The 12457-nt window shown below is 45.8% G+C and overlaps 2 protein-coding genes across 3 annotated transcripts in view; one reads left to right on the top strand and one right to left on the bottom strand.

Annotated features, from left to right (window-relative positions):
* NUBP2 (NUBP iron-sulfur cluster assembly factor 2, cytosolic) overlaps positions 1-12457 on the bottom strand; it is a 16453-nt gene continuing 3996 nt past the window's right edge. For both annotated transcript variants that reach the window (XM_081840054.1, XM_081840055.1), the window contains exons 2-7: positions 11038-11156; positions 6294-6492; positions 4966-5120; positions 3163-3273; positions 1622-1691; positions 1-702 (exon numbers count right to left, since the gene is read on the bottom strand). In XM_081840054.1, the coding sequence (XP_081696180.1) occupies positions 557-702; positions 1622-1691; positions 3163-3273; positions 4966-5120; positions 6294-6492; positions 11038-11156 (800 nt within the window). In that variant the 3' untranslated portion in view covers positions 1-556. The remainder of the gene's footprint in view (positions 703-1621; positions 1692-3162; positions 3274-4965; positions 5121-6293; positions 6493-11037; positions 11157-12457) is intronic.
* SPSB3 (splA/ryanodine receptor domain and SOCS box containing 3) overlaps positions 12002-12457 on the top strand; it is a 19687-nt gene continuing 19231 nt past the window's right edge. Inside the window, exon 1 of the mRNA XM_081839941.1 lies at positions 12002-12352. Coding sequence (XP_081696067.1) covers positions 12229-12352 — 124 coding nt within the window. The 5' untranslated portion in view covers positions 12002-12228. The remainder of the gene's footprint in view (positions 12353-12457) is intronic.

Consider the following 12457-nt stretch of genomic DNA (forward strand, 5'->3'; position numbering starts at 1 on the left):
TGCAGCAAATATGATTTATTGGATGTGGGTTGCTCAAGATGACCGACTCACAATTGAATTCTGCAGAGCAGTCAAGGAACGGCTGGCGGAGGCTTTCGCGAGGACTGCTGCATCGCACAGCACATGCTGAACTGAGTTCACAAGGTGGAAGGCAGGGAGCGCTAGAGTGCCAGCGTCCTGCTGGTACTTCTCTGCTCTTTGGGTGTGTGTAAACTTCTCATTTGTCCTGCCTGAGGAAGGGAGCAGAAACACCATCTGGTCAAGATCCTAGCCTTCGAAAAACTGAACAAAGGGCTAAAAACAAACCCACCAATGGGTGGACCACTCCAAAGCAGACACTGCAGTCACTCATACGGAAGGCAAACGCTGTTGCAAACAAGGCACTGTGTTCTGCCCAAATCCAGCCCCTCTGAGTCCGTCGCTTTCCGAAAAGCCTTCCCCCCACCCTGTTGAGCCTTCTCAAAATCCACCCCGTTTCCTGGCCAGCTTCTCTCGCTTCTCTTGGTGTGGCAAGGAAGATGCTGGGTGCCAATCGATTCCAGCCTCTGCTTCCGTTTCAGGAGCTGCAAGCGGACGCCCCAGCCAAGATCTGCCGGGCAATGTCGGCGAGCGCAGGGAACGCCAGGCTCTTGGGAAATTCCTGGAGGAAGTCTCTGCCTTGTTCCAAGCTCTGGCTGAGCTGGGGGTCCAGGGGCACGCACCCTGTGCAAGAAGGTGGGGTTGCAAGAAGGCAGGAGAGGTTTAAGAGGGAAGAGGGAGAGAAGGTGAAAAGAGGAAAGATGGGCAGGCTCTCCCATCTCCCATCCTACCTGACAACAGCTGTATACTGACCAGCAATGAAGCTCTAAGTACAGGGATGGGGAGCTTGTGGGCCCTTCAGAGGCTGTGGGGTTACACTTCCCATGATCCCTGACCAAGCTCCATGCTGGCTTGGGCTGATGGGAGTCCAACGACAAATGGGTCACAGGTTCCCTGTCCCAGCTGCTCCTGGGGTTGTATCCAGCTAAGAGATCAATTTCTTTTCTAGAGGGTGAAAGTCGAGACTAAAACTGTGAAAGATTCTGCTGCTACAGTGGGAGAGGAAGCCCCTTTGCAGAGGACGTGAGTCATCTGGCACAGGGCTCAGCAGCCGTTTCTGACCCTTTGAATCACTGTGAGTTCGTACTGAAGTGAAATTAATTGTTTGATTAATTTGTTTTGGGGGGGTGTGGGGGTTTTTTTTGCCTTATGGAGTTGTTGAGATGATTATAAACACTGTAATGTTTGCTAATTTTAATGTTACTGTCATTTGCTAATTTTAATGTTATTGTCATCATTGTGACTTGCTTTGAGCTCAATGTGGTTGCAGGAGAAGCAGAATTTGAGTATTCAATCATCAACTCAGTTTTCCCAGAGCAGTTCCTCTAGGTGGCTCCTCTAACTGACTCCATCTATTGCAACTCTGTCCTCCTTTGCTTTGGATCTGTCCCGTGATGCCCCCTATCAAGATCCAGACTGACACAGCCTTATGGCCGGGATATTTCTTAACCGTATTTAAAGTGTTATGTGGATATCAAAGTCACAAGAAAACAATCGTCACAACTTTTAATGCTCTCCTTGAGGGTACTCCGGATAAACTCACCTAGGAATGGGACCTCGGCATGCTTGGCCAGCTCCTGTCCACCTCCTTTGGAAAAGACATTGGTACATTCCTAGAACAGAAGAGGAAGCTTAGAGGAAAAGTGGGAATAAAATTCATCAATTCATATAAATACAGTGATACCTCTAGTTGCAGGCACAATCCGTTCTGGGGTGCCATTCACACCCTGAAAAGTCTGCAACTAGAGTGGTGCTTCTGCGCATGAGGTGAAACCCGGAAGTATACACTTCTGAGTTTGCCGCGTCCGCAAGCTGAAAAGAAGCAACATGAACCTAACGCAACACGAGGTATGACTGTACGTATTTATATACCACTATATCATAAAAACAGCAAAGCAGTTTACAATAATATCTATATAATCTATATAATATCTACAATAATCTCTATTTAAAATAAAAATGTGAAAATTTAAAATCAGAGACAATCAATTAACTATTATGGAAATATTTTTTTCTTAATTTGCCTGGCAGCATAGGAAAGAGGCATTTAAACAGAAGGCAGAAACAGAGAGCACCTACTGACTCTCTATGGGCAGAGTATCCCATAGGATTGGACCGATAACATGAAAGGCTGTTTTGTGTCGATGCTAAATGAGCGTCGCCACCTCAGGGGACAACCAAGGATGCTTCTGCAGATGCTCTCAGTGTCAAGCTGGGTGAAAAGCCAGTCCTAAGGTACCCTGGACCCAAGCTGCTCAGGGCTTTGTAAATTAACACAAGGAACTTGAACCTGGCTTGGTAGCAGATGGGCAGTCAGTGCTGATGTTTTTAGCAATGTTGTCTGTCAGCTGTCCCCATGAGAGTTCTGGCCACTACATTCAGCACCACGCAGCAACTTCTCAACCAAGCCCAAGGGCAGCCCCACATGAGCGCATTGCAGTAATCCAGTCTGAAGGTTACTAATGCAGGGACTACAGCTGTCGAGCTATCAGGTATATGTGAATGCCCTCAACTCACTCTCCCTGTCCTGAGTACCCCTTTCTTATTGGGGCAGCCTAACCCAAGACGTTTCCTGCCTTCTGGTCAAAAGGAAGCGAAAGAGGAGGGAAGAATGTTCTCCGCTGTGGTGCCAAGCATTTTTCCCTCTCTAATGCTCCCTTCCTCTTAATGCTGTGCTCCTGATGAAGATCCCCACACTCAAAGCTTCTCTTGATACCAGGAACGTCTAAAGGATGCTATCTGAGTAACAGAAGCTTCCCACTTGGGCAAAAATGCAGGAGGAATTTCCTTTAGGATCTCAGTATTGGGAGTCTTGACTGGTTTTCCACCCTGCACCTGGTATTTACTTTCCAAAAAGAAAAAGACACATGAAATGTCAGCTTTATCTCTCACAAATATCATGCCATAAGGTTTGGCCATTAGCAATTATTCCCCTTGGGAAAGCAGAAATGCTTGGAGAAGCTCCACCAGAGGACACAACCCTAAACTTGCACCTGCGATCAGGTTTTTAAAAATTCACTCCAATGGTCACCAATCTCAGCTCTTAATAAATTTGCACACGCTAAGCGTAACCCAGCCTCTTACCAAACAGTGCGGGCAGACGAAGCCGCTCATGTTCTCCACGATCCCAAGAACCCGTAAGCCTGTCTTCTTGCAGAAGGTCAGCTCTCGCCTCACGTCCCCCACAGAAACAGCCTGAAGAAAGAAGACAATCTTGCGTAATATGGTGGTAATAGGGCGGCAGCAGGAAACAAAGCTGAGCAATAGGCAAACAGGTCTGGCAAAGTGAGCAACCTTTTCAGCGGTCACAAATGCGTTATTTTCAAAGCAAATCTCAAAACTGTAGAGAATTTTCACATGATACTGGCAGCTGCCTCGTACCAAGTCGAGCTGCAATGGTTCTTTGATCCAAAGCTGTCAAATGCACCAGCGAGTGTTTAGCAGCAATTTCCTTGGAAGCTGAAAGTTGAGTTGGATGCATGGCTGGTTTGGACACAGGAATCTGCCTTATGCCCGCAGGTCCTTCTAGCTCAGTATTGTCCGCTCTGACTGGCAGCAACTCTCTAGGGTTTCAGGAAAGTGTCTCTTCCAGTTCTACCAGATGCCATGGAATAGACCTGGGACCTTCTGCAGACAGAGCAAATGCTGTACTACTGTGCTGCAATGGATGTGGTTGTCAAACTCTATGTTTTAATAAACTAATAGCTGTGTTGTCATGATGGACAGGTAGTTTATAACTAATCTATGCAACAGATGCTGAGTACTGTATTGTACAAGCCAACTGTAGCGCAGGGGAGAAACTTTATCCAAAAACATCTCTTGGGGCTATAAGAGCACCCCCTGGTGTCTATACACAGCTACAGAAATTGTCTTTGAGAAATTACACCTAGAGCACACTGATTTTTCCCCCTATATAAAATGATTAAAGCCAATATTTTCAGGGTCCTCAAATAAAATTTCCAGTATCCTGCAGTGCCAGGATGCTAGTTTGTGTTCACCTGAAAGTCTTGGTGATTTGATGTCCCCAGCAGAATGCTGAAGGGCAACTTTGGAGAGAATGGCCCAGAACCCAAAAAAGCAGTAACTGATGCTATAATCAGAAGCACCCCAAGCGACTTATGTTGGAAACTACCTAGAAGTATGTAACATGAGAAAATAGATAGCTAAGATGTGGAACCATAACATATTTTATGAGAACAGGACAATGGTTTAAAAAGGGGATAAATTTAGGGGGAAAGGGAATCATTTAGTGAATTTTAGAGACACAAATATCCAGTTTGCAATGAATGCTATGACAAACCATGGTTTAGTGCAAACAGCCAATTGTGTGGGTTCTGGGAGTGAAGATCATAGGCACAGAGCAACCATTCCTGCCTCATCTCCTGGTCTGCTGCCGCCCTGCTATATGGGGTCAAGTCATTGTTCAGCTTTTGGCTCCAAGGAGCAGGGCAGCAGCAGGAGTGAGCGAGGAACTTGCTCCAGGAACTCGCACATTGGTTTGTTTGCACTAAGGCATGGTTTGGCTCATATTACATACAGAGTCGGTTTATTGACACCAAGCCCACATTTATACTTTATGATGAATTCAGAGAAATCATAGTGGAAGTTGGCATTTTCAATCTAGAGCTTTCAAAAAGCTACACATATAATGCATAAAGTTTATTTAGGTGCACCTTAAGTTTCAATTATAGGCACTTCCTGTTTAAAGATTTGTAGGTGTGTAATTAGCTGCATGTGCACGTGTGTGTGTAGCTATTATTATTATAGTTGCTTTGTTCCTATTATTTGTCACTTTTGTACAGGTGCGTAATAATTTTTTTTAATTAAAAATTGCAGGGAAACTGAAGAAATTTTAAAAGACAAGAAAAAGAGAGGAGTCATCTTTACCTGCGGTGTTGTAACAAGAATTGCCCCAAGAGGCTTATAAGGCCGAAGGGATTCTACGGTGGAGATTTGCTCATCGGATGTGCCAGGGGGTGTATCCACAATCAAGAAGTCAAGTTCTCCCCAGGTGACATCGGAGACAAACTGCTTGATCAAAGCTATAAAGAAATATAGAATGGGAAAATATATTGGACTGCATCCAACTAAGTTCTACTGAGCAGCCCCACTGAAATGAATGAACCTGAGTTAGTCATGTCCGTTCATTTCAATGGATCTGCTCCAAGTAGAACTTAGCGTTGGAGGACCCACACAGACACAATTCACACAATAACCCCGTGGTGACAGGAGCAGGTCCACCACACAGGTCCTGGATGAAGACAGGAAATGGGCGGAGGTGATGGGGGCGTGGCCAAAGACCGGTCTGCCTTAGGTCACATTAAAGCAGTGTAACCCTCCATGTCATTTGCTCACGTCTTCCGGTGACATTGCAATCTGCAGACCCTGTCCATACAAACCTGCCCAAATCTAAAGATCTTCCAAAGATGCGCTTGTTTATGTCCCACCGATATCAGAGGTTCATTTGCACAGGACAGGAGGAGACTTGAGAGAAGGCCTCTTAATGGCTGTGTTCAAACTCTGGAACTCCCTTGCAACTGAGAACTAACTTTTAAAAAACTGACCTGCAATTTAATCAAGTTTCCTTTGTTGATACTTGTTTTAAATTGGCAGCTGTGATGTTGTTGTTTCTAATTGACTGTTTTTTCCTGCTCTTATTTTGTTTTGTCACCGCTTCTTGATTATGGTTGCGAGCTGCCCCTGGGGTGCCATGCAGAAAGGCGAGGACTAAATAGCATGTATTTTCTGAGCACATGGCCCCAAGCAGGGATTTCGAAGGGATTCAGAAGGACAGTGGTGACACTCATTTAGAGTCACCCAAGTCACTTGCCACCCATGTAGACCCTGTGCTAGTCCTCTGTCCTCCCGCAGGAGCTGGGAGCTGCCGGCTGGATGCACAGAACAAGAGGCCATGAAGGAAAAACAACACGGCAGAACTGTACCTCCCAGTGCATGTTCGGAGTGTGAAGAGCTAACTTGGAGCACTGTTGCCTGGAGGAGATTCTTACTCATTGCAGCCGGCACACTTGGAAACAGGGACGTGTGCTACCCATTTGCAAATAGGTCACTTGATTTGCTGCACGGGGGGCGGGAGGGGGGACAATAAACCTCCAGGCAACTGAGTTCAAAAGGTGGTTGTCCCCAAGACCGACTGGCTTAGGCCAAATATCACTAACAGGGGCACACAGGTAAGTAAACATTTGTATCTTCCATACCATTTTTCTTTGGTCCTCTCCATATTACGGCATCGTCTGGCTTTTCCAGAAGGAAGCCAATGGACATGACGGCAATGCTTTTGTCTTGGCCAACAAAGACCGGTACCCAGCCACCGTCGCACTGGTGAACATCTCGGTCCTGCACATTGAGCATGCGCGGGATGCTGGGGCCACAGAGGTCTACGTCCAGGATCCCGACCTGCATTTGGAAGACAAATGGGGAGGCCCTGTTCAGTAAAAAACCCAAAAAACTAACCCCCACTCCCAAAGCAACTTGCAAGCCCAGTGTAGAAAACCTTTCTCTGGACATGGCACAGCAGGCCGAGGAAAGGTAGGTGAAAGCTGCAGGAGGGGATAAAGTTGAATTCTATCACTAACATTCTGCAATGGTAGGCAATCAAGTCCTTCAGCGTAGCACCACTGATGACCAGGAAGGGGGTGATTTGCCTCCACATCAGGGTGCTGGCCTGGGATGAAAACTGCTCTGCCTACCTCACAACTCTTACCTACTTTAATCCTCCTACCCTTGCTCCCTGATAAAATTGGTGTGGTCTTGGAGGACTAAAATTTTTGCTTTTTGGGTGGGGAGGGGAGGCTGGATTAGATTCCCAGGCTGGTGTGTGTGTATTTACCTGCCCTGGCCTTCAGAATGTGCAGATCAGATCAGTACAGCCGTATGTAAAGGTAAAGGGACCCCTGACCATTAGGTCCAGTCATGACTGACTCTGGGGTTGCGGCGCTCATCTCGCTTTATTGGCCAAGGGACAGCTTCCCTTATTGGCGTACAGCTTCCGGGTCATGTGGCCTGCATGACTAAGCCGCTTCTGGTGAACCAGAGCAGTGCATGGAAACGCCGTTTACCTTCCCGCCAGAGTGGTACCTATTTATCTACTTGCACTTTGACGTGCTTTCGAACTGCTAGGTTGGCAGGAGCAGGGACCGAGCAACGGGAGCTCACCCCATCGCGGGGATTCAAACCGCTGACCTTCTGATAGGCAAGTCCTAGGCTCTGTGGTTTAACCCACAGCGCCACCCACGTCCCTATGTACTACCTACAAAACCAGGAAATGGCGCTTGCTGGAAGCAGCTCATTAGTTAGCCAATTGCCAACCCCCCCCCACCTCCCATTCCCGTTGAGCCTCCTTCTTCTAGGCGTAGCTGTCAACTTTTTCCTTTTTTTAAGGGAAATTCCCTTATTCCGAATAGGATTCCTTGCAAAAAAAAGGGAAAAGTTGACAGCTATGCTTCTAGGCATCCATGACAGAGCGGTCCATGAATAGGTAGCGCACTATAGGCTGGGGAAGGGGAACATCTGGTTCTAGTGTCACGAGGGAGAAAAATGTTTCCCTATTCACTTTTCTATGTGATGCATGATTTCATACACTTTATAGTTTCATAGAATTGTAGAGTTGGAAGGGATCCTGTGGATCATCTAGTCCAACCCCCTGCAATGCAGCTGTCCCATGCAGGGATCAAACCTGCAACTATTATGCCACATCTTACCATGCCTCCCCAAACGTTGCAACCTTTTCCTCAAGGGTTCAGCTCCATCTCTTCTGAGCTCTTTCCCAAATGAGACCATGGGGAGGGGACCTGAACCTGGGACTACCCATGGACTGAACCTCTGATGTTTCACTGGGTTACAGTTCCACATGGAGGCCTTACCTGTCCTCACCATGGACTCTCTCCTTAGCCTCCTATCTCCCCGGATAGTCCTGGGCAAATTCATTTCCAAGCAGGCCATGTCAAGCCACATGGGCCTCTGGGGAGGGAGCAAGTCAAGACAGGGAGGGGAGTGAGAGGCAACGTGATGGAGGCGGAAATTTTCCATCATGGAATTTTATCCCACTGCTAGATTTTTCCACTTCCATATCTAAAAAACACAGTTTCGTAAACATTCATTAGTAACATAATGAATGGATACAAACCTGTAAGGTTTTGTAGACAGTTTCAGGGATATAATTAACTTTCCCCCCCTCCAGGTGACTCTCCCTATGGAGCACCCAGGCCCATACAGTAAATTTAAATGCTTACCTCCTTTGGGTGTGTGTGTAAAAATTAATGTTAAACAGTGTCGCTGTCTGACCGTGCTAACAGCACTGCGTAGGTGTTGGTATCGGAGTTGGTGTTCAAAACCTTCTAAGTGTGGATTTCAGCAACAATTTACCCAGTGAAATTGTCCAGTGGTGTTCTTTTTTTTAAAAAAACATATTTTTATTAAAGGTTACTTAGTTTACAAAAATACATGCATGGTCTCTTTTTTTCAAGCTGCATTTTCTACAGATCAGTTTCATTTGTTGTGATACTGTAGTGTTACATACAGTGTTAGGTTAGGAAGAAAAGAGGGGGAGAGGGGGGAATGGCGAGTGGGGTTGGGTGACAATGCTTCTATTCTTCTACTTAGTGCATGTGTGGGGTTTTGTGTCAGCGTCACTTGTGTGGGTTCTCTTACTATTTGCTTGTTGTATTTCCTTGGTGGTGAGAGAGGTTGGGGGTGGCCTAGGGTGTGGTTGGTTGTCTTTGGTTGGCTGTATTGAGATTTGCTTTTGTGTGTGAGGGCAGTATTTGTGTGTGTGTGGTTTTTTGGATCAGGTTAGCCAGATTGATTCGTATGCTGTCAGCGGATTCTTGTTGCTGCGCCCAGTGTTTATTTGAGGACCCATGAAAGCCAGCGAGCAGTGACCCAAAGTCTGGAATGAATGAGAATGTAGCCCTGTCCACTCATTTCTTGTCTGACTTCATCCAATTCCCAACGGCCCACCCAGGGAGCTGACAGGAGTACAGGAGACTCCCCCTGAGGCCCCCTCCCCATTGCCTAAACACATGGAAGAATGAAGAGGTGGGCCACTGGGAACTCAATGGAAGGGGAGGGTCAAAGACCACAGCCTGGCCCATACCTCTCACGTAATGGGGACCTCATGAAGGGGAGCACCTGAAACCCTAAACCCACACAGTTAATCCCCTTTGTCTCTCTTCCTCCAACCTAAGTTTCCATTTACCAACTCTAATTCTGTTCTGTCTTCCAACTCCCTGACCCCATACTCCATGGGCTCTCCCACTTCCCTTCAAACATACAACATAAAGAGTGGATAAAATACCAGTAACACTGAGTCATTTCAATGGTGTAATTAACTCCCCGCACCCCAGCAAATACAGCTAATTTAATTTCTTAGCCTGGGGGGTGGGAACAAGCTCAAATTAACGTTACAGTTTTGAGGGCCTTCGTTTTTGCTTCTTGAGATGTAAACAATGTTCACAAGCATATAGTGCCGAGTGGTTATGTTCTTAGATATTTCTAGTTATTCCAACCCCCTCCCCCCTAAAACCCAAAACTAAAACTAATTTGCATGTAAAGCTCCAGCTTTGTTAGACTACAATGTTTAGACCACATTAACTGCACTGTTATTGATTCCTCCTATCCCCAAATATTGTTTCAAATACTTCTGAGTACTGAAAAAAACCAAGAGATGAATACATAATATTAAATGAAGGCATACTTGCCTAGATTTGTTTGCTGATCAATTTCAGCTGCCTTAGCACTTTGGAATTTCCCCCCCATTTTTCAGAAAACCCACATCGCTAGGACCAGAAGGATCACACCTGTTTCACTTTGAAGTTTGGTCACCTGACGTCATGGTGACATCGGGCAACTGGTGGGTGGGGAGCCCTGCTCATCTGTCAAAGTGACTCGTAGGGGGTGCTCGGGATCTGCCCTGTACACTGGATCCTGTTCCCTAACCCTCTTCAAAGAGTTCAGGGTGGTATACATGAAGGCTTATCCCCAAGAAAAAATGTGTGGAATGGAGGTACATTAGACTGGGAGACGGCATATGGGCCAGGACCACTGCAGTCACTGCTAAGCAGGGATCTGGGTATTCTGGGTTCACATTCAATCTTTGCTTTGAGTCCTGGAAGACCTGCTCCCTGTCTTGCGGGCCTCTTCCCACCTGGCTTGAGAGGGCAGGGCCTTGACTGATTCCAGCTGCAAAAGCTGAGGCTGCTGAAGAGGCCAGAGACCATCAGGGTTGTTTCTTAGTGCAGACCCAAGTCATTGAGCCTCCATGAGCCAACACTGGCAGCAACAGAAGAAGACATGTTCTATGCTTCTGATAATAGTTTATTCTCTTTTTGATTATGCTGTTTTAAATGTGCATTCTATACTTGACCTCCTTTAGTAATGTTTTCTTTTGAAACGTTTAAGAAAACTTTGCCGTTGCTGACTTTGCTGCTTCAAATGTGCATTCTTGTAGTTTTCCTCCTTTGTAAAGTTTTACTTAGAAATCTTTAAGATAATATTTTAGTTTCCTGTTAACTATGTTGTTTTGAATGTACTGTGGTACCTCAGGTTAAGTACTTAATTCGTTCTGGAGGTCCGTTCTTAACCCGAAACTGTTCTTAACCTAAAGCACCACTTTAGCTAATGGGGCCTCTTGCTGCCGCCTCGCCGCCAGAGCACGATTTCTGTTCTCATCCTGAAGCACAGTTCTTAACCCAAGGTACTATTTCTGGGTTAGCGGAATCTGTAACCTGAAGCGTCTGTAACCTGAAGTGTATGTAACCCAAGGTACCACTGTATACATGACTTTCTTCATTGATGTTTGATTCTGGATTGTTTTATCTGATGTTTTAATGTAGGTTGTAAACCGCTTTAAGGTCCCTACCCCGCTTAAAACTATAAAGCGAAGAGAAATGAAATAAAGAACAACAATCCAGTGCTCTAACCACTATACCACATGGTACATACCTTTTTCCCAGTGTGATGCAGAGCCAAAGCCAGCTCTGTTGAGATGGTGCTCTTCCCTACGCCCCCTTTCCCCGATAGCACCAAGACAATGTGCTGGACCCCAGCCAGGTTACCTCCATCTGTAAGGGACAAGAGGACCAGGGTGAGGAAACAGCTATTGTTCTGTCTGATTTCCAATGTTGTGGTTGTAAGTGAGGTTGCTTATGTGCACAAAATGGCATCCGTCAGGCACAAAAGGAAGGTATTTGGCAGGTGAGGGATGAGGGTGCGGAGGAACCCAAGTTTGCAAAAGTACAATTTATTTATTTTTTAAGGGGAAAATCCTAAGGTGGGAGAAATATGCAATACAGCCAATTGAGGACAGAGTGAGCTCTGTGGTCATTTATTTACTATCAAATTTGTTAGTTGCTTAGCCTTTCCCAAGGCAACCCAAAGCGACTTACAGCCAAGCAAACAACCCACACCCTGATACATTAAAACCAACATGGTTTCTCTATAAAATGCTTAGAAATGAATGCTGCAGGTTGCTTTAAAAATAAAGTGTGGATAGCCAGATGGGCGGGATATAAACAACAACAACAACAACAACAACAATAATTAAAAACAACAAAAGTAGGTCAAAAGAAAGAACAAGACAATAAACAAGCTCACCCCGTCGCGGGGATTTGAACCGCCGACCTTCTGATCGGCAAGTCCTAGGCTCTGTGGTTTAACCCACAGCACCACCCGCATCCCTGGTTCCCAAAATATTTGAAGCCAAAATCTGTTATGAATTGCAAATTCATCAAAGCACCCAACACATTCCGCCCCCCATTTATATTAGCAATTCTCTCAATTCAGACCTCCACTTGCACTAGCTAGTTGTGGCATTTTGGCTTATGACAGTTGGAAGCCAAATTCCATAGCGATTAGAATTCCAGGACACCTCAGTCACTGGCTCCTGTAGTAACAAAGCCATCCAGGATGTCTCCCATTGTAAAATGTAAACACAGCCATTAAGTGATCATAGACTCGTGAGGCAAAAAGGTGAATAAGGATGGACAACTTGAGTCACCCAGGAATTTCCTGCACCTTCACACAGCCAGGCTGAGAGAACATCTTAATAAGGCTTAAGTTCCCCAACCGTATCAGAAGCAGAAGATACTTATCTCCTCAGCAGAGGATTTTGGACATTTAAAAGGATATTAAAAGATGGATACTGAGGAAGAGAATTCTTGGCACCCTGTGGGGGATCAAAATCAATTGAAGCAACAAGATTCCCTGGAGATGGAGCCAACCATGACCTTGGCAGATGTCATTAGGAAGTCCACGAAAGGTAACAACGGGGTGATCTTTCCCCCTTTCCTACTGCTAAAATGGCTATTAATATTAAAATATTAATATTTACTGAGAAAGGCATGAGGTCATGTTGAGTATTAGA

The sequence above is a fragment of the Podarcis erhardii genome, assembly GCF_964252035.2.
Source record: "Podarcis erhardii genome assembly, chromosome: 14".
Taxonomy (NCBI): Eukaryota; Metazoa; Chordata; class Lepidosauria; order Squamata; family Lacertidae; genus Podarcis; species Podarcis erhardii.